The following is a 24937-nucleotide window of genomic DNA, read 5'->3' on the forward strand; positions in this document are numbered from 1 at the left end:
TTTAGATAACAAAAGATTAGATGTAGGTCTGTAATTTATTAACTTATCTTGATCAACAGAAGGTTTCTTAAGTAAAGGTTTAATAACATCTACCTTAAAAGCCTGTGGTACATATCCATTTACTAAGGATAGATGAATCATGTATAAAATAGTGCCACTGATCAAAGGGAATACCTTCTTAAACAACTTGGTTGGGATTGGTTCTAACATACAGGTAGAAGGTTTAGATGAAGCTAAAATTTTAGATAGCTCAGAAAGCTCTACTGCTTCTAAACAGTTCAAACACTGTGCAGGTTCTAAAGAATCCTCCAATGCTGCCTCACTTACTGAGGACGATGTAATCATGTTTTGGAGGATGCCAATTGTTTTATTTTTAATGGAATCAATTTTATTTATGAAGAATCTCAAATCATTACTGCTAAGCACTAAGGGAATGGATGGATCAACAGAGCTGTGACTCTGGGTAAGTTTAGCAACTGTACTGTAGAAAAATCTAGGATTATTTTTGTTCTCCTCAATTAATGATGAAAAATATGCTGCTCTAACTCTGCGAAGGGTCTTGGTTTACAACAATAGACTGTCCCTCCAGATTAAGTAGGATTCCTCTTGGTGTGTAGAGCGCCATTTTCTCTCCACTTTCCTAACATTGTGCTTCAAAGAACGCAGCTCTGAATTAAACCAGGGAGCCAGCTTCCTGTGAATAATCACCTTCTTTTTCAAGGGAGCTACATTGTCTAATGCAGAACGCAATGACAAAGTCATACCGTTAACAAAGACATCTATTTGTGAATGGGAAGAAAACAACATTGTTGCTATCTGCAGGGCATTTTTGCAATACTGAGGATATTAAAAGGGGGACAGATTCTTTAAAATTTGATACAGCATTGTCTGATAAAGATCTACTATAATGGAACCCTCTTTTGGGGGTGGAGAACTTGGTTAAATTAAACTCAAAGGTTATTAAAAAATGGTCAGATAGGACCGGGTTGTGAGGAAATACTGTTAATTCTTCACAATCAATGCCATGTCAGCACAAGGTCTAAAGTATGAAGCCAGAAGTGTGTCGGTTTATGCACATTTTGAACAAAACTAATTGAATCTAGGATAGTTTTAAAGGCTACACTAAGGTTATCACATTCTGTGTCAACATGAATGTTAAAATCCCCCACTATAATAACCCTGTCAGTGTTTAACACCAAATCAGATAAGAAGTCTGACAACTGATCCAAAAACTGGGAGTAAGGGCCTGGTGGAACAACAAAGAGAAGAGGTTTTATTGCATTGCAGTTTGGATGAGGGAAACAGGGTTAAATGTTCAAAAGAATCATAGTTATTAATTGGTCTGGGACTAATTAATAAATCTGACTGAAAGATAGTTGCTACTCCTCCTCCACTTCCTGTGTGAAGATAAACCAAGTTTATCTTCACATGCTTTGTGTATCAACCTGCCTAGAAATGCTTGGATGAGAGAAAAGCCTCCTGGCGTGGTTCTTGTTATATAAATAGTAAAAGTATATTTCGGTTTTATCCACTCCATTCAAAGTGGTCCTTAATATCAATGTTGTTGCTCTTTAGTTTTTCTGGACTTTCTCTGAGGAAAAACTTTTTTTCTCCTTGCCCCTAAGCCGATAGCTGAAAAGCAGTATATTCACTCTAAACGTCTTTCGAGTGAGCATGGTCTTGGTCCTTGGTCCTGGTCTTGCATAGGGCAGGAGAAGTGAGGTGTTTTTTTTTATCATAGAAAACTTAATTTGTGCAAAAACTAAAGCTGGTAGAGACAAAAAGGGAAACTCAATTGTTATTAATTTATAAAGTTTATTATTTTTCAAAGAAATCTTTATACTTTAACATATTTGAAGAGTTTTAACCATTTTATCTAAAATAAAGCACTTTTTAAACTTTGAAAAGACCACATTGAAATACAAAAAGGCTAATTTATAAGGATTTTTAGCACATGTACAAACACCATCAGTATTTAGATTTTCTTTAATCTACATTAATGAAACTCCTTGGATTTCTATCATGAAATTCCTTTCAATCATTCACTCTGACCTTGATAGGGATCTTCAACTTTCTAACAAAGTGTTAAGTAATCAAAAACACATGTAAAATACTTATTAATGAATATAATGTGTGGGTTTCTCTTACTGATAACTGTAAATGCAATATTCTAAATGCAATGTTTTTAAAATAAATCTAGAGCTTCAAAAGAGTGGCAGGTTGTGAACTTTTCAGCTGGTTGGTAGAAGCAGACTTGCTCAGGCTTTTCTGTGATCTTGCTGATGTTAAATTTTGTAACTATAACAGAGAAAGTTTTTTCTCTCTGAGCAGTCTCTGGCCTCCATGGTGCCGGTATCGTTCTTGGATAAGGCACCACAGCGCTGCCACAAGATGGGGCATTGTGGCAGGTCAGTGTACAACATATCAGCTCCATTCACCCACAGCCATTCATCACCCAGGTAGCGCAGTCCAGTCCACACCTATGGGAGCAAACAAAAATTACCTCAAAGATTCAAGAAGATCATGTCATCATTTCCTGTGATCTAATTTTACATTTTTATGCATTAACATAATGTACCATTGGGTTCCTTTTTGTTATTCGTTGTATTTTACATTTAAGGAATACGTATTATTGGGGCAATGAGATATGATCAAGATTAGAGCTCATTTCTGCTCGGAGTATCACATTTATGTGTATTGCTATGCTAATGACATCCAGGTTTATTAGATGGACCAGACAAAAAAAAACAAAAACAAAAAAAAAAAAAAACAGGCAAGGCAAGGCAAATTTATTTATATAGCACAATTCAGTACAGGGACAATGCAAAGTGCTTTACATGATTAAAATATAGCAAATTAAAACAGAATAAAAGCAAGTAGGAATAAAATGTAGATAGAAATTAGAACAAAGAAGTGGTGATTCAGTTAACTAGAACAGTTGAAGGCAATCCTAAACAAATGTGTTTTTAATCTTGATTTAAAGCAACTCAGGCTTTCCGCACCTTTACAATTTTCTGGAAGTTTGTTCCAGATAAGTGGAGCATAGGAACTAAATGCTGCTTCTCCTTGTTTAGTTCTGGTTCTAGGTATGCAGAGTAGGCTGGAGCCAGAAGACCTTAGTGGTCTGGATGGTTGATACACCGATAAGTCTGTGATGTATTTAGGTGCTAAGCCATTCAGGGATTTATAGACTAACAGAAGTATTTTAAAGTCTATTCTCTGAGATATAGGTAGCCAGTGTAAGGACTTTAGAACTGGGGTTATGTGCTCTACTTTCTTAGTCTTGGTGAGGACGCGGGCAGCAGCGTTCTGGATCAGCTGCAGCTGTCTGACCCACTTTTTAGGCAGACCTGTGAAAACACCGTTGCAGTAATCTATTCGACTAAAAATAAACGCATGGATTAGTTTTTCCAGATCCTACTGAGACATCAGTCCTTTAATTCTAGAAATGTTCTTCAGGTGATAGAAAGCCGACCTTGTAACTGTCTTTAGGTGCTTTTGGAGGTTCAGGTCTGAGTCCATCACTACTCCCAGATTTCGGGCCTGATTAGTGGTTTTCAGCTGAAGCAGCTGGAGCTGTGTGCTAACTTTTGATCTCTCCTCTACTGGTCCAAATGTTATTACTTCTGTTTTGTTTTTATTCAACTGAAGAAAATTTTGGCACATCCACGTATTGATTTCTTCTAGGCATTTATTCAGTGCCTGGACTGGTTCATAGTCACCTGGTGACATGGTGATGTAGAGCTGTGTGTCATCTGCGTAGTGATGGTAGCTGATGTTATTTTTTATTATCTGAGCAAGAGGGAGCATGTAAATATTGAAAAGGAGGGGACCCAGGATGGACCCTTGTGGAACCCCACATGTGATTTTTGTCATCTCTGATATAAAGTTACCTACTGATACAAAAAATTCCCTGTCCTTTAAGTAGGATTTAAACCAGTTGAGAGCTGTACCAGAGAGACCGACCCAGTTCTCCAGGCGCTTTAAGAGAATGGAGTGATTGACAGTATCAAATGCTGCACTGAGGTCCAATAGAACCAGCACGGTGGTTCTTCCACAGTCTGTATTTATATGGATGTCATTAAAAACCTTGATAAGGGCGGTCTCTGTACTGTGGTGAGCACGGAAGCCAGACTGGAAAACCTCAAAGCGGCTGGTCGTTGTTAAGAAGGTGTTTAATTGTTGAAATACAGCTTTTTCAATAATCTTACTGATAAAGGGGAGGTTTGAGATGGGCCTGTAGTTTTGGAGTAGAAGTTTGTCTAAATTGTTCTTTTTCAGCAGTGGTTTGATAATTGCTGTTTTTAGGGACTGGGGGAAAACACCTGACAGAAGGGACGTGTTTATTATCTGAGTCAACTCAGACGCTATGACAGGTAAAACTTTCTTAAGGAAAACTGTGGGTAGAACATCAAGGCAGCATGAAGAGGAACTTAGCTGCTGAATGATCTGCTCTAAGGTTTTGTGGTGTATTTGGCTGAATTGGGACATTTTGTCAGGATAAGTTCCAGCTGAACCCATACGGAAAAAAAAACTGGAAAAAACATATAAGAATTTACCACTACCTCAGTAGTAAATATTTATATAAGGATAATATGTGCAATATATGGTTTACTCCTGAAAGTGGCCCCTTTTGCATTTTTCTCATACAACTATATTATGAGAAACAAGTATCCATAAAGTGAACATTGTGTATGACATTTATAGGTAATGTGCATGATAAACTATATTTTCTTTAAATGTTCCATGTAATGTTTGTAATTTTTAATTATATGTTGCAGTTTAAAATGTGTATGCTTTTTATATGTAAATCAAACCAATTATATATGTTTTTTGTTTGAAGTGTGTATTCAATGTAAAAGGAATCTATGATGTTTTTCTATGATTCTTATATGTCCCATGTAATGTTTGTAGTTTTTAATCATATGTTGCAGTTTAAAATGTGTATGACTTTCATATGTAAATCAACACAATTATATATATTTTTTTGTTTGTAGTATGTATTTACTGTAAAAGGAATCTATGATATCTTTCTATGTTTCTTATATGTTCCATGTAATGTTTGTCATTTTTAATTATATGTTACAGTTCAAAATGTATATGCATTTTATATGTAAAGCAATACAATTTATATGTTTTTTGTTTGAAGTGTGTAATTACTGTAAAGGAAATGTATGATGTCTTTCTATGTTTTTTATATGTCAACCAATTTAAAATTATTGTCACTATAAAAAAACATAGTTTTTCTTTTTGACTTCTGTACACAATTCTGTAAACTTTTAAACTGCTAGAGCACACATGGTTAACATGCAATTATTAATTCCTGCCATGTAGTGGTATTTGTCAATATAGATCTGTAACATGGAAAAAATAGGCCTAGACGTTTCACAGGTGTAAACATTCAGTTTTTTTATTAAGTGAAAAACAAACAGCTATACAAACTACAGTAGCTGTATTACTTTAGATTACAATTAACATGCCAATCTCACTAACATGCCCTCAACACTAATTAAATGGGCTCCAAAGGCAGAAGTTTAACTGTGAGGTGTGGAGGTTTTACTTTTAGACCTGAGCTCGGTAATCTTGGCATTGATCGTGGCTCCAATGCTGGACAGTGGAGACCCTGCAAACCTCTCAAGAGTTGCACCTACACATGAAACAAACACAGAAAAATGCAAACATGTACTATAGTTGGCTGTTGTCAGGAAATACAGAATAGTGCACTGAATAGTGAATATGAACATAAAAGCTTTCATAAAGCTGAAAACCTACTGTAAATGGCATCCAATTTATTTTTGTCCAGTGATAGACGAGTATCTCCTCCACTTCTTTTGGTCCCCCGAAGATTGCTCACCATTAATATTTCCAATGGGAAGACGGCAGTGAGGAGATGCCTCACAAACACAGTGGCTGAATTTGAATTGAGGGCATAGGCCCATGCTAGTTTGTCAATCATGACTCCAGTCCCAGGATGAATCTCCACCTGTTTAGATAAGGACACAAGGAGAGCATTAAAACTGGAATATGTTTTGTCATCTCAACATATGTGATGCAATATTCCAAATTAAAAGCATTCTAGGGTCTATTTGAACATGGGAACGAGTAAAACTTTTGTTCAAAAGTGATTTTAAACGCATAGGAGCATTTTCTAATTTGATGGATGGAAGCATTCACAGCAATTTAGCTTGCAATTAACACTATGGACAGATAGTAAGATGCATTCAGTCGCAATTTAACCACTAACAAGGCTCAATATAGAATGATACTTCATCAGTTGTATCAAGAGGATCCATACACAAAATATGAGCGTCAATAACATTGAAAGTGTACACAAAGTTAATTTAAAAAGAATGTTTATGAAGACTCTGTTCAAATGGACCCTAGAATGATTCTTAGAATCCCTAGAATGATTCTGGGAGCAGTGCAAAGAGCTCCGGTCAGCGGCTTGCGTGGAGCAAGGATCACGGTGCAAATTTGAACTATATCAATATATGCTATATGGTCTAATCCCATATCACATTTTAAAATATATCGATATATAATTTATATCGATATATTGCCCAGCCCTAGTAGTTGTCTAATGGCTCAATATGAATATGACTCAACTACAGTTCATAAGAAGCAGTGATACCTTGAAGAACCATTTCCTTCCATTTGGTGTTCTCTTCTTTACGGTCCTTTACCTCCTGCTTTAACTCCACCAGTGTCTTTCTCAGGTCATGATTGTCAACTGAATGAGGCTGGCCAGGTCCATATGTCTTAAGGATGTCTTCTGAAGGGTCCGCCCTCACCTTTGACTTATGGTTGTCAAGATAAACAGAATTGATAGCGATACTTGGTTACCCATAATGTACTGTAGAACTAAATCAGCAGTGTTCAATTTACATATTACCACTGGAAAATATGATAATTACATATACTACTATAAGATAAAAGTAAATGAATGTCCCCTTAACTTTCTTTGGCTCAGTCTCAATATCAGTGGAATCGTCTGAATCGCCCCTATATTTTGAGGGGGCCACCGACACCCTTTTGGTCAGCTGTGGTCTTTCCACCTCTTCCAGCAGAGAGTTTAATTTACAGGTGTTTTCAAAGCGGGTACCTAGAGAATGGAGTTTGTCAAACAACATAGTTCATTTCAAACAACTAACTACTTTAGTCTATGGCAATTATAGTTCATACAGATAAAAAATATTGTTTATAATTGGATGCTAACCAATGCCTTTGAAGTGAGTGTTAATAGTGAGTTAAATAGGACAATTAAGGACAAACTTACCACTAACAAAAAGCACATCTCCTTTATAGTGAGGCCACCCTCCCTTTGGCTTCTTTCCGTGGCGTCACTCAATAAAGGCTGAGTAGGGGGAAATTGGATTTCCATCTTGGTCCATTTTGGAATCATCATAACTCCTTATAGCATCAGTTTTCACATCACTGAACTTCCCTGAATCTTCCCCTTCAATCCACTGTACCACAGCAAACTTTCTCTCCATATTCTTAAAAGATTAAAAGTAAATATATGCATTGTTAGCAATCAGCATAACACCGGGTATAGGCCTAAATGTGAGGAAGTCAAACACCAATCTTCTGCCAAAGGACACTTTAGATATTAATTTTAATATACATCTCGACAGTGTAGCCTACCGGCTCCCTGCTATAACTTAACTCGCAGCTAGCAGCTAACTTTCTGTGAGTTCAGCTTTCCTACCAGAGCACCCTCACAAATTATTTGTATTTTTATTTTAAAAATATGAGCTCAACTACAACAGCAACACGTATATTACCATTAAAAGGTAAGATTACTTAGTAATGTAACATTAACTTTGTCTGTGGCAGCTCCACCACTTCCAGTTATAGTTCTATCAGCTAACATTACCATTAAGTTAGAAGGCTACACTGTATGACATTAGGTAGCATTAACTAAAAGTTCTGTTAGCCTCAAAGGTGCCGTCTCCCGCAGCGCTATCTTGGCGAGGCAGCACCAGTGCTCAATTCAAAAGTTTAGCCAGATCTCGTAGAATTTTGCGAGATCTGGAGTCGCGCCTTTTTGTTTGCATTCCGCTGTTTCATTCTTTTCTTACCCGCTGTCGTTGTTCTTGACCTTCTGGGTTTGAATGATAATGGCAAAGACTAGGGCAGTATACAGTAATTTATTTTAAAAGACAAATGATGAAAAGAAAACGCACTTCTTCCAAAACATACAACTGCAAATGATGGAATTAATTAAATAATTGTCAACATGGTCAATTAATCTGTTGCTATTGCTGATATTAAATTATAATCTAATATAAGATGCTACACATGTCTCTGATGTATAGCCAACATTACTGTAATTAAATGCAACATGTAGTAATGAAAAATGTGCATGTTATTTTGTATTTCTTTAATAAAGTGACATGACCTCTTAGTTGAGGCTTGTGAAAAAAGAGACAAGTGTATAGCTGCTTTTTTAAATATCACAAGTCAATAAGACCTGTATAATAATTGGGATTTTGTAAAGTAAAAAGTATTTTTTACAGCATGTTAGATGTTCACAGTGCTGTCAGTGGAATGTTGACGGTGTCAACATGTCTTATGGTTGTTGCAATACAATATTTGCATTATTGTGTTTTCACCATGGTTGACCAACACCTCTCTTCACACACTCTCAATTACACACACACACACACCATCATACTTTTCTCTCTAACTCTCATACACAAACAACACATCAATCAAGTTTAAGCAAACAATCATCATTTCCCTTGTTTTTTCTATAATTATGTGTTAAAAATGAACTTTCTCCCACACTTATAAGGATATTGTATGTGGAATTAGTGTCATATATAGCCCTTACAGGTTACGCGGTTTTCTATGTTTCATGCAACACATATTTACCAAGGATCTTGTAGCTGGTTTCACTGTCATATAAAAATCTTTCAGGATTCAGATAAAACATGAGCAAATTGTGTATGATTTGTCTATACCTTTTCCATATGGGAATACGGCTTTGGTTCTGGAGCTGGTGTGGATGTACAAACAGATCCTCTAATTTTTAGGATTTTTTCAGTAAAGAAGTTAGCAAATTCATTGCAGGCCCTGGTGGAGTGGAGTTCTGAAGCCACGGACACAGGAGGATTTGTTAACCTGTCGACTGTGGAAAATAAGACACGAGCATTATTAATGTTTTTCTTGAGGATCTCTGAGAAGAAAGATTCTCTTGCATTTTTCAGTTGTAAGTTATATCTGTAAAGTCTCTCTTTATAGATGTCATAGTGAACCTGGAGTCTGTTCTTTCTCCACCTGCGTTCAGCTTTCCGGCATTCCCTTTTTTCACTTCTAGCTGCTGGAGCATTTCTCCAAGGAGATTTTTTCTTCCCGGAAACAACTTTCACTTTAACTGGAGTAATGCAGTCAATGATGTCTGAGACTTTAGAATGAAAGTTATCTACTAGCTCATCTACTGAGTTGCAGCCCAAGGTTGAAGTAGCAGAGTAAGCTTGAATAAAATTTTCTGTGGCATTGTCCTTAAAGGTGCGTTTTCTTACGATGTCCCTTTGGCTAAATGAGTCACTGGAAATTATGCTTTCAAAGGTAACGGAGATGTGATCGGATAAGGCAACATCAGTTACATTGAACTGTGAAATGTTTAGACCTTTAATGATGATCAAGTCTAAAATATGTCCCTGTTTGTGTGTTGGGTTAAACTAAAGTTTCTAAGTGTGTCACACAGTTCTTTTGCACTTCTGTCTTTAGGGTTGTCAACGTGAAAGTTGAAGTCTCCCACAATAATTAAAAAGTCATAATCAACACATATCACAGACAGCAGGTCACTAAAATCATTAAAAAAGTTTGATGTGGACTTAGGAGGCCTGTAAACATTCAGAAACATAGTTCGTATCGGGCCCTTTACCTGGAGAGCCAAATGTAATGAAGTCTTTGAAAATATACACTTAATCCTTTGTTGCATTGATTCAACAAGGTGCTGGAAACATTCTTTAGAGGTTTTGGGTCATGTTGACATGATGACATTACACAGTTGCAGATTTTTCGGTTTGTGTCGGTGATGTACATTTTCTGTTCCACTGCATCCCAAACGTGCAGCATTGGATTGACATGCGGTAACTATGGAGAGCATAAAGTGTGTGAAACTTTTCAAAACCATCTTAGCAAAAACATGCAATTCTCCCCCTTGTCATGAATTCTGAATAAACGTTAGGTGCCCTTTCACTAGCGGCAACCAGGCCTTATTCCTGCCAGACCTGTAGAATCAAGAAATCATGTCTGACAACAGAAAATAGGTTAAAATATCTCAAAAAAGCAATATGCCATGCTCTTATAAAGTAATTTCAAGAGCAGATGAAGGAATATATACATTTATCTATCTGGAAGGGCGGTTTAAAAGCCATTTCTGGGGATTTGGGACTCGAGAAAACCACAATGAATGCCATGTTTGAGGAGGAGTTTTGAGCAAGTGGACCCAGATGAAACCAAGATTTAAATAGGCACACGTAGTGCTATAATTTAATAACAATTAAATGCAAACACAAAGCCCCCACTATCATGACAGTGAGAGCCATTATCCATAAATGGAGAAAACATGGAACAGTGGTGAACCTTTCCAGGAGTGACTGGCTGAGCAAAATTACTCCATGAGCACATCAAACTCTCATCCAGGTGGTCACAGAAAAACCCAGAACAACTTTTAAAACACTGCAAGACACTGTTGCTCAGATAATCCAGGTTATCTTTGTCCAATGTTAAAATTTCACAAAAATAACCTTTTTATTCAAAGTATTATAAATATCATGCATAAGACAAGAAAATGGCTCTAGAAAGAAATCATCCCAAGAAGTCAGTCAGATTTTCTGCCATATTTGGCAAAGATTGTCTATGTAGGAAAATGGACCAGAACAGCATTACCTCCAGTGAACCCACCTCTTCAGTGTCAGCCTCCATGACTTTGTTTTTCACGTAGGTGTGTTCATCTCCAGGCTGCACGCTGAGCAGATTGAAGTGAAGCCCGCTGTTGGAGGACGATCCGAGACTCCGGCAGTGTTCAAATGCCTCCTCCCAGCTGCTATTTTCCTTTACCAGGACCAGGTTGTCCTTCATGCAGAGGAACGGAAGCAGGGTCTGGCAGTTTTGGGTAGTGAGCCGCTTGGTCAATGAAGTTATAGCTACACAGTTTTTGTCATTATTTGGCTCAGCTAAATTCCATTGTTTGTCCTCCTCGAGGCCTGAGCTCCATTTCCAGGATCCACCTGCAGAAAAACAAAAGACAAAAGTGGACTATGTAGCCAGTTGGCTTGGAATAACGAATAAGGAATCTTTTACAGCCCATTTGTCTACTTTTTGCACATACAGTTTCTCCAAGTAAAAATCATGGTGGATACCTTTTCTTCAGGATGGTAGAATAGCAGATTTCTCTTAAAATCTAAATCCTGAGACAATATTAAGCCACATCTGGTTTACTGGTAATAATCAATAAACCACAACTGGAGGCATTTTTCGCTTACCATTTCTGTGAAGTCCGATCCAGGTGGGAATGTCCTGCTGACTGAAATAACTCATGTTGTACCATTCAAAACTTGCCAAACCGTTATGGTGATCCGTGCAGTACGTGTCCGCCTCAGACCAACTCTTCGCCATCATTATGAAATGGAAGCCTGGGGTGCTGTTCCTTTGACATGCGAAGAACTGTTTTCTTTCACAAGGTCTGCTATGAACCCTTAAAAGTAAAAGTATAAATGAAAGAAGAACTTAACGTTGTAAACCATCATGTGCACATTTAAACTAAAATATTGCTCAGTTAGTTGTGTTAATTACAGCACATTAAATGACTAAAAAATACATTCTGCAGCCCTGAAATATCTTTACCTGCGAAATTTATTCTAATATAAACATATAAATATATTAAAGCATAAAGGAATAAAAAATGAACTTGTGTAAATATGTAAAAGGCTAAACAAACTTCATGTTGATCCTCTCCAAAGAATGGAAAATTATTGGTTGATTTGAATATAAAATTAACACCACAAAAATATTATTGAAAAATTTTCAAGTTTGGTTGCAAAATTTTAAACAATGGCCTTTTGATTTTAAATTAGCAAATTAGCAACATTTCTTCCTGCTCTACCTCCTTGTTGCTTAATACTGTGGCCTTTTCTCAATTCACGAGAACGCAAATCCGTACTTGCATATAGCTTCATAGGGTCCATCTACTTTATTCTATTTTTTGTTTGTTTTGTATTATGTAAAAATAAAAACAATGCTTTATTAATGACCCTAATTTCCTCCCTATCCCATCTATCCATAGTATTTCTTTAATGCTCCATTATCTCCCTGTTTCCCTAATTACTTCCCACATCCTCTCTCTTTAGGCTGCATATTTATAGCAATTCATCATAACATTGTCATGCAATCACACCATGGCTAAATTGTGTGAACTGTGACATGGGGAAGGATTAAAATTGGGTTGTGAGAAAGAGAGTTCCAGGCAAGGACGGCCTCTCTCTCTCAGCTGGGTGCTTCTGTAAACCCCCCCCCCCCCCCCCCCCCACAGATAAAAGGTCAGAGCACTTCTGATCAGCCCTCCTCTCAGACTTCTGCCAGAGGAAGACTGACCTGAACAACCATGGGCCTGCTGGTGTGTGTGTGTGTGTGTGTGTGTGTGTGTGTGTGTGTGTGTGTGGGGGGGGGGGGGTAGATGCGGTTTCTTGACTACTCTGCTCACATTCACATACAGAGCTGTAATACTTTTCAGACAGGCGCAGTTCATTTTACAGATGCGGTTTTAGAGCACATTCAGACAGAAACAGGAAAACCAGAGGGGCTGCGGAGAGCTGAGGTGTGCTGGTATGGGCATGTTTACCTGCTGTATGTAACCGCTGTGAAACAATCAGAAAGTAACTTTTTATTTCTCTGATTAATAACATCTTTATGGAGCGCTCTGTTATTGTTACTCTGTGCTGCTGTACAGTTTGGCTCGCTTGCTCACTCGTCAGCGGACATAAATCAAATAAAACTTCTTGATGTTTGTATTTTGCGGCGTAAATTCTGAGTCAGACTCAGATTAAGAAGCATGAAATAAATAAAGTGAGAAAACGCACAGGTAAATCATCAGAGTTTAGTCTGAGAATCCACCTGGTGTCTGCTTCAGAGACGTTTCAGGTTGTGGAGGCTTCACCGATCTTTCTCTGGCTTCTGCTGTGAATGTTGTGTGTAACTTTATTGCAATTTAATTCAAATTATGTTCTAATTTTATTTATATAACCTTTGTTATGACGTTTGAGCTGTAGCTGCAACTGTGTGTGTATATATATATATATATATATATATATATATATATATATATATATATATATATATACACACACAGGACTGTCTCAGAAAATTAGAATATCGTGAAAAAGTATACTAGTAGGCTATTCAACTAATCATTTGAATCGTCTAATTAACTCAAAACACCTGCAAGGGTTTCCTGAGCCTTGAAAAACGCTCAGCTTGGTTCAGTAAACTAAATCACAAGTATGGGGAAGACTGCTGATCTGACTGCTGTCCAGAAGACCATCATTGACACCCTCCATCAGGTAGCCTCGTGAGACCATCCTGATCTCGCGAGCTTTCAAGGTTTCACTCGCAGATCAGTCTGGCTACTTTCCGTTAAAGAAAATTTGGAGCCGTTCACCAAACGAACGTCCAATCAGCATTGGCTTTGAGGCGGGTTGAGGTGTGACGCAACGGGAAGTGTGACAGTTCAGTCTAAAGAACATGGCGGCTTCAGCCGATTAAACTAGCGTTAGCGTGGCTATCGAGCAAGTTTTATCGGAATTACAGAATATTTCTTTGCTGAGCTAACAAGCCTTTACCTGCAGCAGCAAGAGTAGCTTGGCTTGTGGTTGTGTTTTCGTCGTCGCTCGCAACAGAGCGACGAGGAATCTGATTGGTTTATTTGGCCCGTCTATCACCAACATAGGCCAATCAGCTAACCAGTATTTTCGCCCCTTCCCAAAATTACTTCAACGGAAGGTTTCCAGATGGATATGCGGAGCAAATCTATCTGGCGGAGTCAGGTAATCCATCAGGAGGGTAAGACACAAAAAGAAATTTCTCAAAGAGCAGGCTGTTCACAGAGTGCAGTTTCAAAGCACATTCACAAAAAGTGTGTTGGAAGGGGGAAATGTGGCAGGAAACGCTGCACAACCAAGATCTGGCACCTGCCCACAGTGCCAAAACCACCAGTAACTGGTGTACTGACCATGGCATTACTGTCCTTGATTGGCCTGCCAATTCCCCTGACCTGAACCCCATTGAGAATTTGTGGGGTATTGTGAAGAAGAAGCTGAAAGACACCAAACCCAACAATGCAAATGAGCTAAAGGCCGCTATTGAAGCATCCTGGGCATCCATAACACCTCAGCAATGCCACAGGCTGATCGCCTCCATGCCACGCCGCATTGATGCAGTAATCTGTGCAAAAGGATTCCCAACCAAGTACTGAGTGCATTAATGGACATTTTCAAATGTTTGATTTTGTTTTGCTGTTATATTATTTTTTTTACTTGGTCTGAGGAAATATTCTAATATTTTGAGTTTTCTTCAGCTGTACGCCATAATCAGCGATATTAAAACAATAAAAGGCCTGCGATATTTCAGTTGATTTGTAATGAATCCAGAATGTATGACATTTCATGTTTTTTAATTGCATTACAGAAAATAAAGAACTTTATCACAATATTCTAATTTTCTGAGACAGTCCTGTGTGTGTATATATATATATATATATATATATATATATATATATATTTTTTTTTTTTTTTTTTTTTTTTTTTATATATTTTTTTTTTTTTTTTTTTTTTTTTTTTTTTGTTTTTTTTTTTTTTTTTTTTTTTTTTTTTTTTTTTTTTTTTTTTTTTTTATATTTTTTTTTTTTTTTTTTTTTTTTTTATATATTTTTTTTTTTTTTTTTTTTTATATATTTTTTTTTATTTTATTCTTTTGAAGATTGGGGGTGCGTCAACCCGGTTGGGACACGGAAGGGAGTGCGCGGCTGAAAAAGTTTAGGAACCCCTGTCCTGAGACAAGCTCTTTTCCTATAGTTTCCTTTTGACTGACTTGGCTTTCATTGGAGAAAATACTGTTTACATCCAAAGCTCCAGCAACCAGCACAGCTGGATGCAATGTTGCAGTCAGCCTGTATGTCCCTCCCTCCGGCTGGAAGCCCCACTCAGGTGAAGAGCTCAGTGAATAACAGCTACTTTGTGGAAAGGAACGAGCATCGGCATCATACCTGAAAGGTTGTTGGAGCTGCTCTGTGAAATCTGATCGTACTCGGTGCTTTGATATGAAACAGTGTGTATAATGTAAGTGATGTCAAGAGCATTACATAAGCTATCGCTGCAAGCACCAAGGCTTGCAGCAATAGGTATGTAGGCGCTAAAATGGCCCAGTTGTTATAAAAGAAATATGGTGAAGTTGTTTTAGTGGTAAAGCTGCAGAGATAAGCTAGAAGCAAACCTTTTTTTAAATAGGATCTTGTTCTTGAGATGGAAGCAATAATTTATTTATTTTTACCCTTGTCAGGGTGCAGGTCTCCCTTCTGCACCATGGACAGTTCCAGATCCTTCCACCATCCACTCTGCCCTGCTTCACTCCATGCTGGATCAGTTTCACCTGCTGCAATAATCTAGTCCGGACTCAATACACCTGCCAGCTCTCCTATATAAGCCCTCTTCAGTCTGCTCCTCGTCGCTGGGTCATCTGCATTCACTCCTTGTTGCCTGCCTGAGTCTCACGCCTTCTAGCCTGAGAGCCCTACCTCTGACGCCTTGCTCAGCCCATGGACCGCGGAACCGGTAGGGCCGGTAGGGCCGCGGCCCTACCTAATTTTGATGATCAAGTCCTTCCCCGCGCTTGTCGGCCGCGCTTGTCTCTTCACCCCCCCACTCCGCGAAAAGCGTGTCTCTCCCCGCAGCGCCCCCCCACCCCCCTCCCCCCCCCCCCCCCCCCCGCTCGGCCGCGTTTGCCCCACACCCCCCCCCCCCCCCAACCCCCCCCCCCCCGCTCGGCCCGACCAATGTGAAATGCGTTCCGCGGTCCATGGCTCAGCCAACTGCCTGCTCCAGCTTCACCGTGTCTCTACCGTCAGCCATCTCCTCCATCACTCGTCTGCTCCTGTCTGGTACAGTCTCTGGTCTCCATCTCCATTACTCAAAGCCTTCAATAAAACTCCTTAAAACGCAGCTCTGTGTGTGGTGGTGTTCGGGTTCATCAGAACAAATCCTGACAGCATGACCCAGCCAAAGTTGAACCCGACGCCCACACAGAGCTCTCATGGTGAGCTCGCCTTACGAGACGCGGTGGAGCGTTTTTGGATTCAGCTCCAGGAAAATTTGAGGGCCTTTCCACTGCTCAGCCCTCCCAAGAAACGGATAGAGGAGGTTAAACGCGTGCGGGGCTGCTTGGAGAACCAGATGGGACTTCTGACGCTCCTCGGAGTGTCTGGGCTGTTTGAGGAGCTAGAATGGAACATCAAAGCAGCGCTTGCCCAGCTCCTCTGCAAATCACCACCACCCAGACCTCCGCCAACCAGTCTGTCCACCTCGCCTGCTGCCTTTGCCGCCGCTGCCTCGTCCGCAGCCCCCGCTACAGATTCAGCTTCAGCTCTCGTCTTTGCTGCGGCTCCCGCCGCTCCTGCAACTTTTGCTGCTGCTGTCTCTGCTGCAACTCCCGATGCCTCACCGTCAGCAGCAGTCTCTTCATCGCCGCCCGGCTCCTCCCAGCGCAGACGCCGGACTCGGCGGCACAGAAAATCTCCCGAGGCCAAGCCTGACATTCCCGCTGAAGCCGCACCAACTGCAGCCGACGTCACCTCCCTTTCCCCGGTGAGTCGGCCCGGCGCAGGTGCTGCCGCTCAGGAGAGTCTGGCTAGAGCACCCCGCCTTCATGAAGATCAGCTGTGGGATTTTTTCTACGGGGACAGGGACGACCTTCTCCCATGTTGGTCTGCCCCTGACAAGACCCGCACAGTGTACGAGGCCGGGGTGCACACCGCCTTGCCAGCCATCGCAGAGGTTCCTACCGCACACGCCACGGCCCAAGCCTGCGTGGGTGTGCGCAAGTCCTCTCTGCCGGCCGTCTCCAAGCTCCCAGCGCAGCCGGCTGAAGAAAGCTCAGTCCCGCCGGCCAACGTTGAAGTTCTGGCCGCACACGCCACGGCCCAAGCCTGCGTGGGTGTGCGCCTATCCGTTCCGCCGGCCGACGAGAGAAAAGCCCCGCCGGCCGACGAGAGAAAAGCCCCGCCGGCCGATGAGAGAAAAGCCCCGCCGGCCGACGAGAGAAAAGCCCCGCCGGCCGTCTTAAAGGGTCCTGCGCCGCCGGCCGTCTTAAAGGGTCCTGCGCCGCTGGCCAACGAAAGCCCTCAACCCGCCCCGCCAGCCGTCTTAAAGGGTCCTGCGCCGCCGGCCATCTTAAAGGGTCCTGCGCCGCCGGCCGTCTTAAAGGGTCCTGTGCCGCCGGCCAACGAAAGCCCTCAACCTGCTCCACCGGCTGTCTTAAAGGGTCCTGCGCCACTAGCCGCCGAAATCTCCGCTCTGCCGGCCATTGCTGAGGTTCCCACTGCGCACGCCACGGCCAAAGCCTGCGTGGGTGCGCACGTTCCACCGGCCGCCGAGGACCCTCAACCTGCACAGCCAGTTGTCCCAAGGGTTCCTGCGGCACACGCCACGGCCCAAGCCTGCGTGGGTGTGCATGTTCCAGCACTGCCGGCTGTCTCTATGGTCTCTGCTCAGCCAGTCACAACAACGGTTCCTGCTGAGCCACCTCCAGCCGAAGCCCTGCAGTCCAGCGAGGGGGTCCAGGGGGACCCGCCTCCAGCCAAAGCCCTGCAGTCCAGCGAGGGGGGTCCAGGGGGACCCGCCTCCAGCCACAGCCCTGCAGTCCAGCGAGGGGGTCCAGGGGGACCCGCCTCCAGCCACAGCCCTGCAGTCCAGCGAGGGGGTCCAGGGGGACCCGCCTCCAGCCAAAGCCCTGCAGTCCAGCGAGGGGGCCCAAGGGGACCCGCCTCCAGCCAAAGCCCTGCAGTCCAGCGAGGGGGTCCAGGGGGACCCGCCTCCAGCCACAGCCCTGCAGTCCAGCGAGGGGGTCCAGGGGGACCCGCCTCCAGCCAAAGCCCTGCAGTCCAGCGAGGGGGCCCAAGGGGACCCGCCTCCAGCCAAAGCCCTGCAGTCCAGCGAGGGGGCCCAAGGGGACCCGCCTCCAGCCAAAGCCCTGCAGTCCAGCGAGGGGGTCCAGGGGGACCCGCCTCCAGCCTACGTTCCCGAGTCCAGCGAGGGGGTCCAGGGGGACCCACCTCCAGTCTACGTTCCCGAGTCCAGCGAGGCGGTCCAGGGGGACCCGCCTCCGGTCAAACCTCCAGTGTCCAGTGAGGCGGTCCAGGGGGACCCGCCTCCAGTGCCAGCTCTCCAGTCCTGCGAGGCGGTCCAGGGGGACCTGCCTCCGGTCAAACCTCCAGTGTCCAGTGAGGCGGTCCAGGGGGACCCGCCTCCAGTGCCAGCTCTCCAGTCCTGCGAGGCGGTCCAGGGGGACCCGCCTCCGGTCAAACCTCCAGTGTCCAGTGAGGCGGTCCAGGGGGGACCCGCCTCCAGTGCCAGCTCTCCAGTCCTGCGAGGCGGTCCAGGGGAACCCGCCACCAGTGCCAGCTCTCCAGTCCTGCGAGGCGGTCCAGGGGGACCCGCCTCCAGTCTCGGCTCTCCAGTCCAGAGAGGCGGTCCGGGCGGACCCACCTCCAGTCTCTGCACTCCAGTCCAGCGAGGCGGTCCAGGGGGAGCCGCCTCCAGTAAAGGCTCCTTCAGTGGAGCTCGACGCCAGGAGAACCAAGGCGAGACTCCACTGCCGGCCGCCTGAGGTCCTGCTGCCCCGCTGCCGGCTGCTCCAGCCACGACGGGGTCGCCCTCCGCGACGACCGCCACCGGTAACCCTGCTGCTCCGCCGTCAGCCTCGCCGGGGTCGCCCACCGCGACGCCCGCCGCCTAAGACTCTACTGCCCTGCCGCCGGCTGACCCTGCTCCGCCGCCTGCCGCGCCCAGGCCGTCCTCCACGGAGCCTGCCGAGGACTCTCCAACTCCGCCGCCTGCCGCGCCCAGGCCGTCCTCCACGGAGCCTGCCGAGGACTCTGCTGCTCCGCCGCCTGCCACGCCCAGGTCGTCCTCCACGGAGCCTGCCGAGGACTCAGCTGCTCCGCCGCCTGCCGCGCCCAGGACGTCCTCCGTCACTCCCAAGCCGCCGCTCAGAAGGCGACACTCCCAAGCCGCTGCTCACCAGTTCCACGCTCTCCAGCGCTGCCAAGTCTACTGAGTTCCAGCGCTGCCAAGTCTACTGAGTTCCAGCGCTGCCAAGTCTACTGAGTTCCAGCGCTGCCAAGTCTACTGAGTTCCAGCGCGCTTCAAGAAGGTTTCTGTTCTCCCGGCATCTTTTGTTGGAGTCTGACCCCCCCCCCCCCCTGTCCTCCCTCCGCCCACCCGGGATGGGTGTTCTTGTTTTGAACTAGTGTTTTGTTTAGGCCGCCTGGAATTCGGCCTTGAGGGGGGGGGGGGGTACTGTCAGGGTGCAGGTCTCCCTTCTGCACCATGGACAGTTCCAGATCCTTCCACCATCCACTCTGCCCTGCTTCACTCCATGCTGGATCAGTTTCACCTGCTGCAATAATCTAGTCCGGATTCAATACACCTGCCAGCTCTCCTATATAAGCCCTCTTCAGTCTGCTCCTTGTCGCTGGGTCATCTGCATTCACTCCTTGTTGCCTGCCTGAGTCTCACGCCTTCTAGCCTGAGAGCCCTACCTCTGACGCCTTGCTCAGCCAACTGCCTGCTCCAGCTTCACCGTGTCTCTACCGTCAGCCATCTCCTCCATCACTCGTCTGCTCCTGTCTGGTACAGTCTCTGGTCTCCATCTCCATTACTCAAAGCCTTCAATAAAACTCCTTAAAACGCAGCTCTGTGTGTGGTGGTGTTCGGGTTCATCAGAACAAATCCTGACAACCCTAGGTGCTAGATGGAAAACTCCTGATCTGGGGTCTGTGTTTACAATGAACTCCATGCATCCATCCATTGTCTTCTGCTTATCCGGGGTCGGGTCGTGGTGGTAGCAGCTTCAGTAGGGAGGCCCAGACGTTTCTCTCTCCAGCCACTTGGGCCAGCTCCCAAGATAATGTTTTGTTTACTCAGGATTGAAATTGTGAATGGATTAAAAACATGCCAAATGTTGTTCTAAATTAGTTAAGCTAATTTAAGATCTGCAGTAAACGGGGTTCACTGAATTATTCTGATGATGATCAACCACTTTTGTTTTGTCTTTTGTTTCTTTTGCATGTAAATAGTTGCTTAGCTTCTTTTTTATCTTCATTTTGCTTAGTGGTTTAGTTAAGTTTCACTAGCCTAGTAGAGAGGATTTATTGATTGAAATATAGTGTTAATTCAGATAAACAGCATTATATAGTGATGTTTTCTGGCTGTTCATTTTATTTCTGTTATTAAATTCTTGAACTCAGAAGAGTTGTCACTCATTTATTCTATGTGTGTGCAGAGCTTGCTGTTAAAAGATCGCTAGTGCTCGTATCATCCCTTTCAAATATTGTCCTGATATGAGCTTTAGAGCTGATATCCTCCAGAAAATACTTAACAGAGTTATTTATTAAACATTAAATAACTTTAAACAGTGTATAATTGCACAACAAACAGAATCGGTGACAAAGGGCAACCTTGGCAGAGTCCAACTCTCACTGTAAACGAGTCCGACTTACTGCTGGCAATGCGGACCAGACTCTGACACCAGTCATACAGAGACCTGACAGCCCTTATTAAAGGGCCCCGTACTCCATACTCCCGGAGTAAACCCCACAGGACCCCCTGAGGTACACGGTTGAATGTGAAAGACCCCTGGGGTCTGTGTTTACAATGAACTCAATGCAGAAAAACATTTAATGATATTTCAATAATTTGTTTTTTGAAAATAATATCAGTATCACAACATTGCCCCATATATTGCATGTTTTTTTAGATATATTGTACAGCCCAATGCAACATTCAGAATCCTTCTACACAACTTTTGTGCTTCTTCAAAACCATCAGGAACGTCTGATGCTCTGCTTTTTGTAACTCGTAGCCCGCTGTGTGCTGTTGTGAGAGTATTTGTCTGACATTTAGAAGGTTGTCAGCTTGATTCCACCTTCTGCTCAAAACATATTGGGGTATTTTTGGGCAAGACACGAGAACCTGAGTTCCCAGAACTTGGTATTGATGTTAATAGGTGAGAGTAGTGCTATGGATGGTCAGTTTGTCTAAAATCTGCTATAAACGTTCAGTCCTTCTACTATAAGACCTTGCCAAAGAGCCTGCAGAGACCATCCATGTTCAGTCTGCTCTTTAGTCGGCTTTAAGATCACTGCCCTGAAAATTGGACTTTTCCGCCTTGTTGCTAAGGTGAAAGGCTATAATTATAATGCTTTCTGGACTTTGTTCAGTTATCTTTGTGACAAAGTGTTTGAGTTGAGTAAGATTATTGTATAAAATCGGTAGTGGGACTTGGTGTGATTGAATCTATCTGGATTTACAACAGACAAACTTCACTTGGAAATACCAACAAGTCAAATCCACAACTGTTAGTTGCTGAGTGGAGTGGTTTTAAAACCCCTTAAGCTTTTTCAGCTGTGACTGTTTCCAAACACCCGAACCAGAGATTCCAGCATAAATCTTACGTTCAAAAGGATGGAACATATTCACTGTCTAAAAAAAACGACAATAGTTATTTAAAATACATGAACACATGAAACGGGACAAATGTAACAGGGACCTGTCATATAAATGCATTTCAAGCTATTCACATTTTAAAGCAAAACTCAAGAACAGTCTGACATTACTTTCTGATGTAGTGGTCATGGTAGCCGATCACAGCACAGTCTTCATTGTTATCTGGTTCATTATTTCCCCAAACCACGTTATGTCTTTCTCCGTCAGTCCAAACCCAGTTTTTGCTTGACGATTCCCTGTGTAAACCGATCCACGCCAAATACTCTTTCAGGTTTATGTCTCCGGTTTGGGACTGGGTGTAGATTGTGGCCAAGTCATTGTTGTACCTGTAAGAACAAAATATCAGTCATGTTTGCTAAATTAAATAATTTTTAAAAATGTATAATTTGAAGTTGATTAGTAAAATCAACTGCTGGCGACCTGTCCAGGGTGAACCCCGCCTCTCGCCCATTGACAGCTGGAGATAGGCACCAGCACCCCTCGCGACCCCCAATAGGGATAAGCGTGTAGTAAAATGGATGGATCGTAAAATCAAATCCTATTTGTCTTTTATTGGCCTTGAAAGGGTGATAAATGCTTTTAACACCTCGAGACTGGACAACAGCAAGTCTCTTTATGCTGGGCTGGACAACTCTCCTCTACACCACCTGTAGCTGGTGCAAAACGCTGCTGCTCGTCTGCTAATAGGTACTAAGCAACTGGAGCACATTACCACCATTTTGTCCTCTCTGCAATGGCTGGCTGTACGTTTTAGGAAATATTTTAAGATTAAAAGTTTTGGCTTTAAAGAGTTTAAAGGGCTGCGATAGATTGCCGACCTGTCCAGGGTGAACCCCGCCTCTCGCCCATTGACAGCTGGAGATAGGCACCAGCACCCCTCGCGACCCCCAATAGGGATAAGCGTGTAGTAAAATGGATGGATCGTAAAATCAAATCCTATTTGTCTTTTATTGGCCTTGAAAGGGTGATAAATGCTTTTAACACCTCGAGACTGGACAACAGCAAGTCTCTTTATGCTGGGCTGGACAACTCTCCTCTACACCACCTGTAGCTGGTGCAAAACGCTGCTGCTCGTCTGCTAATAGGTACTAAGCAACTGGAGCACATTACCACCATTTTGTCCTCTCTGCAATGGCTGGCTGTACGTTTTAGGAAATATTTTAAGATTAAAAGTTTTGGCTTTAAAGAGTTTAAAGGGCTGCGATAGATTGCCGACCTGTCCAGGGTGTACCCCGCCTCTCGTCCATTGGTAGATAGAGATAGGCACCAGCACCCCTCACGACAACAATAGGAATAGATGTGTTAGAAAATGGATGGATGAGTGGATGGAGTTTAAAGGGTTTGGCATCTCCTGATCTAGCAAAGCTTTTACACAAACATGTTCCCAGGAGAAGTTGAGAGGTCAGAACCTCTGTTGCTCTGAAATGTTTCCAGGACTCGTCTTGTGACCCGAGGAGACAGAACCTTTTCTGCTGTTGCTCCTAAACTCTGGGATCGTCTTCCTCTCACAGTGAGGATGGTAAATACCTTGAGGGATTTTAAGTCCCTTTTTAAAACCAATTCCAGGTGAGCAAAATATCAGGCTGTCTTAACTGTTAGCCTTTTATTTTACTCACTGTTTGATTGTTTTTAGCTCTTCTTTCTTCTTGTATCTTTATTTTATTGTTGCTGTTTTTGTGTTTTGGTCATTTTTGTGTGTTTTGTTCTATTTTAAGTTGTGAACCTGTACAGCGCTTTGGCCACTTTGGGTATACAAAGCGCTTGATTGATTGATTGATTGATTGATTGATTGATTGATTTGTTGTTTGCTGCTGGGATAAAATGCTCAGATGAATGAATATTTGTAGAACCAGTTAAAGAACAGAAATTGCAATAACTGAAAATGACAAGGGTTAATAAGAGGCACTTTTTCCAAATAAAATTTATTATTATCAGTCACATAGAAGAAAATCACCCTGAACAAATTACAATATATTTCTTAAAACATTTTTAGCTTGCAGTGAAACTAACTAAGTACTGGCTGCAGTAACATCAAATATACTATTCAGGGAAGCAAGGTAAATGCCACATGATAAATTCACTATTGGATTCACCATTTTAAGTGTACTGAGGGGATCTGTGCAACTCAAATTAAACAGCCAAAATTGTATTTATTTATTTACTTACTTTACCATAATCCTTATTAATAATTAAACGGTTAACAAAAACATACCTTCTGCAGAACTTTTGCGCTTCTTCCCAGGTAGAAATATTTGTTTCGTGTTTCCAATCACTTGACAGCACAGATCCAAGGCCAGATGCTGTGCTGAAGGTAGTGAGGAAGATGAGGGATGTCAACAGTCCAGAGAGGCTCATCATCTTCATAATTCAATTTTGTTTTCCTTTTCTTTAAATTATTTTAAAATATACGTTAAAAAAAAGGACAAGCCGATTTGGTTGATTTTTTTTTTTTCAGAGTAAACAAACTAATTAGAAACTGTGCTCTATCAGATCTTTAGTTTTTTATGGGGCAGATTTCTCTGTCCTCCCGCTTTACCTCATGCTTTGAATTCAGCCGCAGCTCGCACCACACCTTTCAAGTCATTTGCTAAACAAACACAGATATTTAGTCAACGTTTACACCTTTCGTGATGAAAGCGCCTCAAGAATATATTTGCCTGCAGGATAAGAAAGGCCTACCTGCTGCCTCACATCCTGAGAAACAGACCGGATGTTCTGGTAGCAGGGAAATTAGGTCAAGCTTCTGAACAACTTTTACTTTCACATTTATGTTTGTAATCGAAAGGATTCAGCCAAGTTACTCCGGGCATCTTATCAGGATTCCTCCTGATGGAGATGTTTTAGTCACTTTCCTGTGGGGGATCCCAAACACACGGGAGTGAGAATCTACCCCGGGATGCCCCAGAGTGTTACCCCAGTGACCTTCTCTCATGTTGGTGTAAAAGCAATGGATGAATGTTTTTCTTGCGCAGACCAGTGTTACTGAAAACTCAGTGATTCCCCATCGCTTGAGGAATGGAGCCAAAGCATATTCTGTTAGTTCTTACGTTCGTGAACAAAACGAATTTAGCAATCTTGCAGGAATTTAAAGAATGTATGTGAAGAATGAGCTTTTTCTCTCAGAAGACTGAGGGCTTGATTCATGTATCCAA

The 24937-nt window shown here is 42.8% G+C and overlaps 1 protein-coding gene across 1 annotated transcript; it reads right to left on the minus strand.

Moving 5' to 3' along the window:
* Positions 1–1892: 1892 nt before the first annotated feature.
* On the minus strand, positions 1893–21963 carry LOC118562877 (secretory phospholipase A2 receptor-like). Its single transcript, XM_036135923.1, has 4 exons — positions 21896–21963; positions 11499–11710; positions 10918–11243; positions 1893–2480 (listed from the first exon to the last, which is right to left on the minus strand). The coding sequence occupies exons 2-4, from the start codon at positions 11632–11634 to the stop codon at positions 2286–2288; spliced, it is 657 nt and encodes a 218-aa protein (XP_035991816.1). The 5' UTR covers positions 11635–11710; positions 21896–21963; the 3' UTR covers positions 1893–2285.
* Positions 21964–24937: the final 2974 nt, after the last annotated feature.

The sequence above is a fragment of the Fundulus heteroclitus genome, chromosome 4 (genome assembly GCF_011125445.2).
Source record: "Fundulus heteroclitus isolate FHET01 chromosome 4, MU-UCD_Fhet_4.1, whole genome shotgun sequence".
NCBI classification, from domain to species: Eukaryota; Metazoa; Chordata; class Actinopteri; order Cyprinodontiformes; family Fundulidae; genus Fundulus; species Fundulus heteroclitus.

Coding starts and splice junctions, on each gene's coding strand:
- LOC118562877 (XM_036135923.1), bottom strand. CDS start 11,634: ATGATGGCGAAGAGTTGGTCTGAGGCGGACACGTACTGCACGGATCAC. Junction 11,244..11,498: donor GATCGGACTTCACAGAAATG/GTAAGCGAAAAA, acceptor GTTTTTCTGCAG/GTGGATCCTGGAAATGGAGC. Junction 2,481..10,917: donor TGGAGGCTGACACTGAAGAG/GTGGGTTCACTG, acceptor TTGCTCCCATAG/GTGTGGACTGGACTGCGCTA.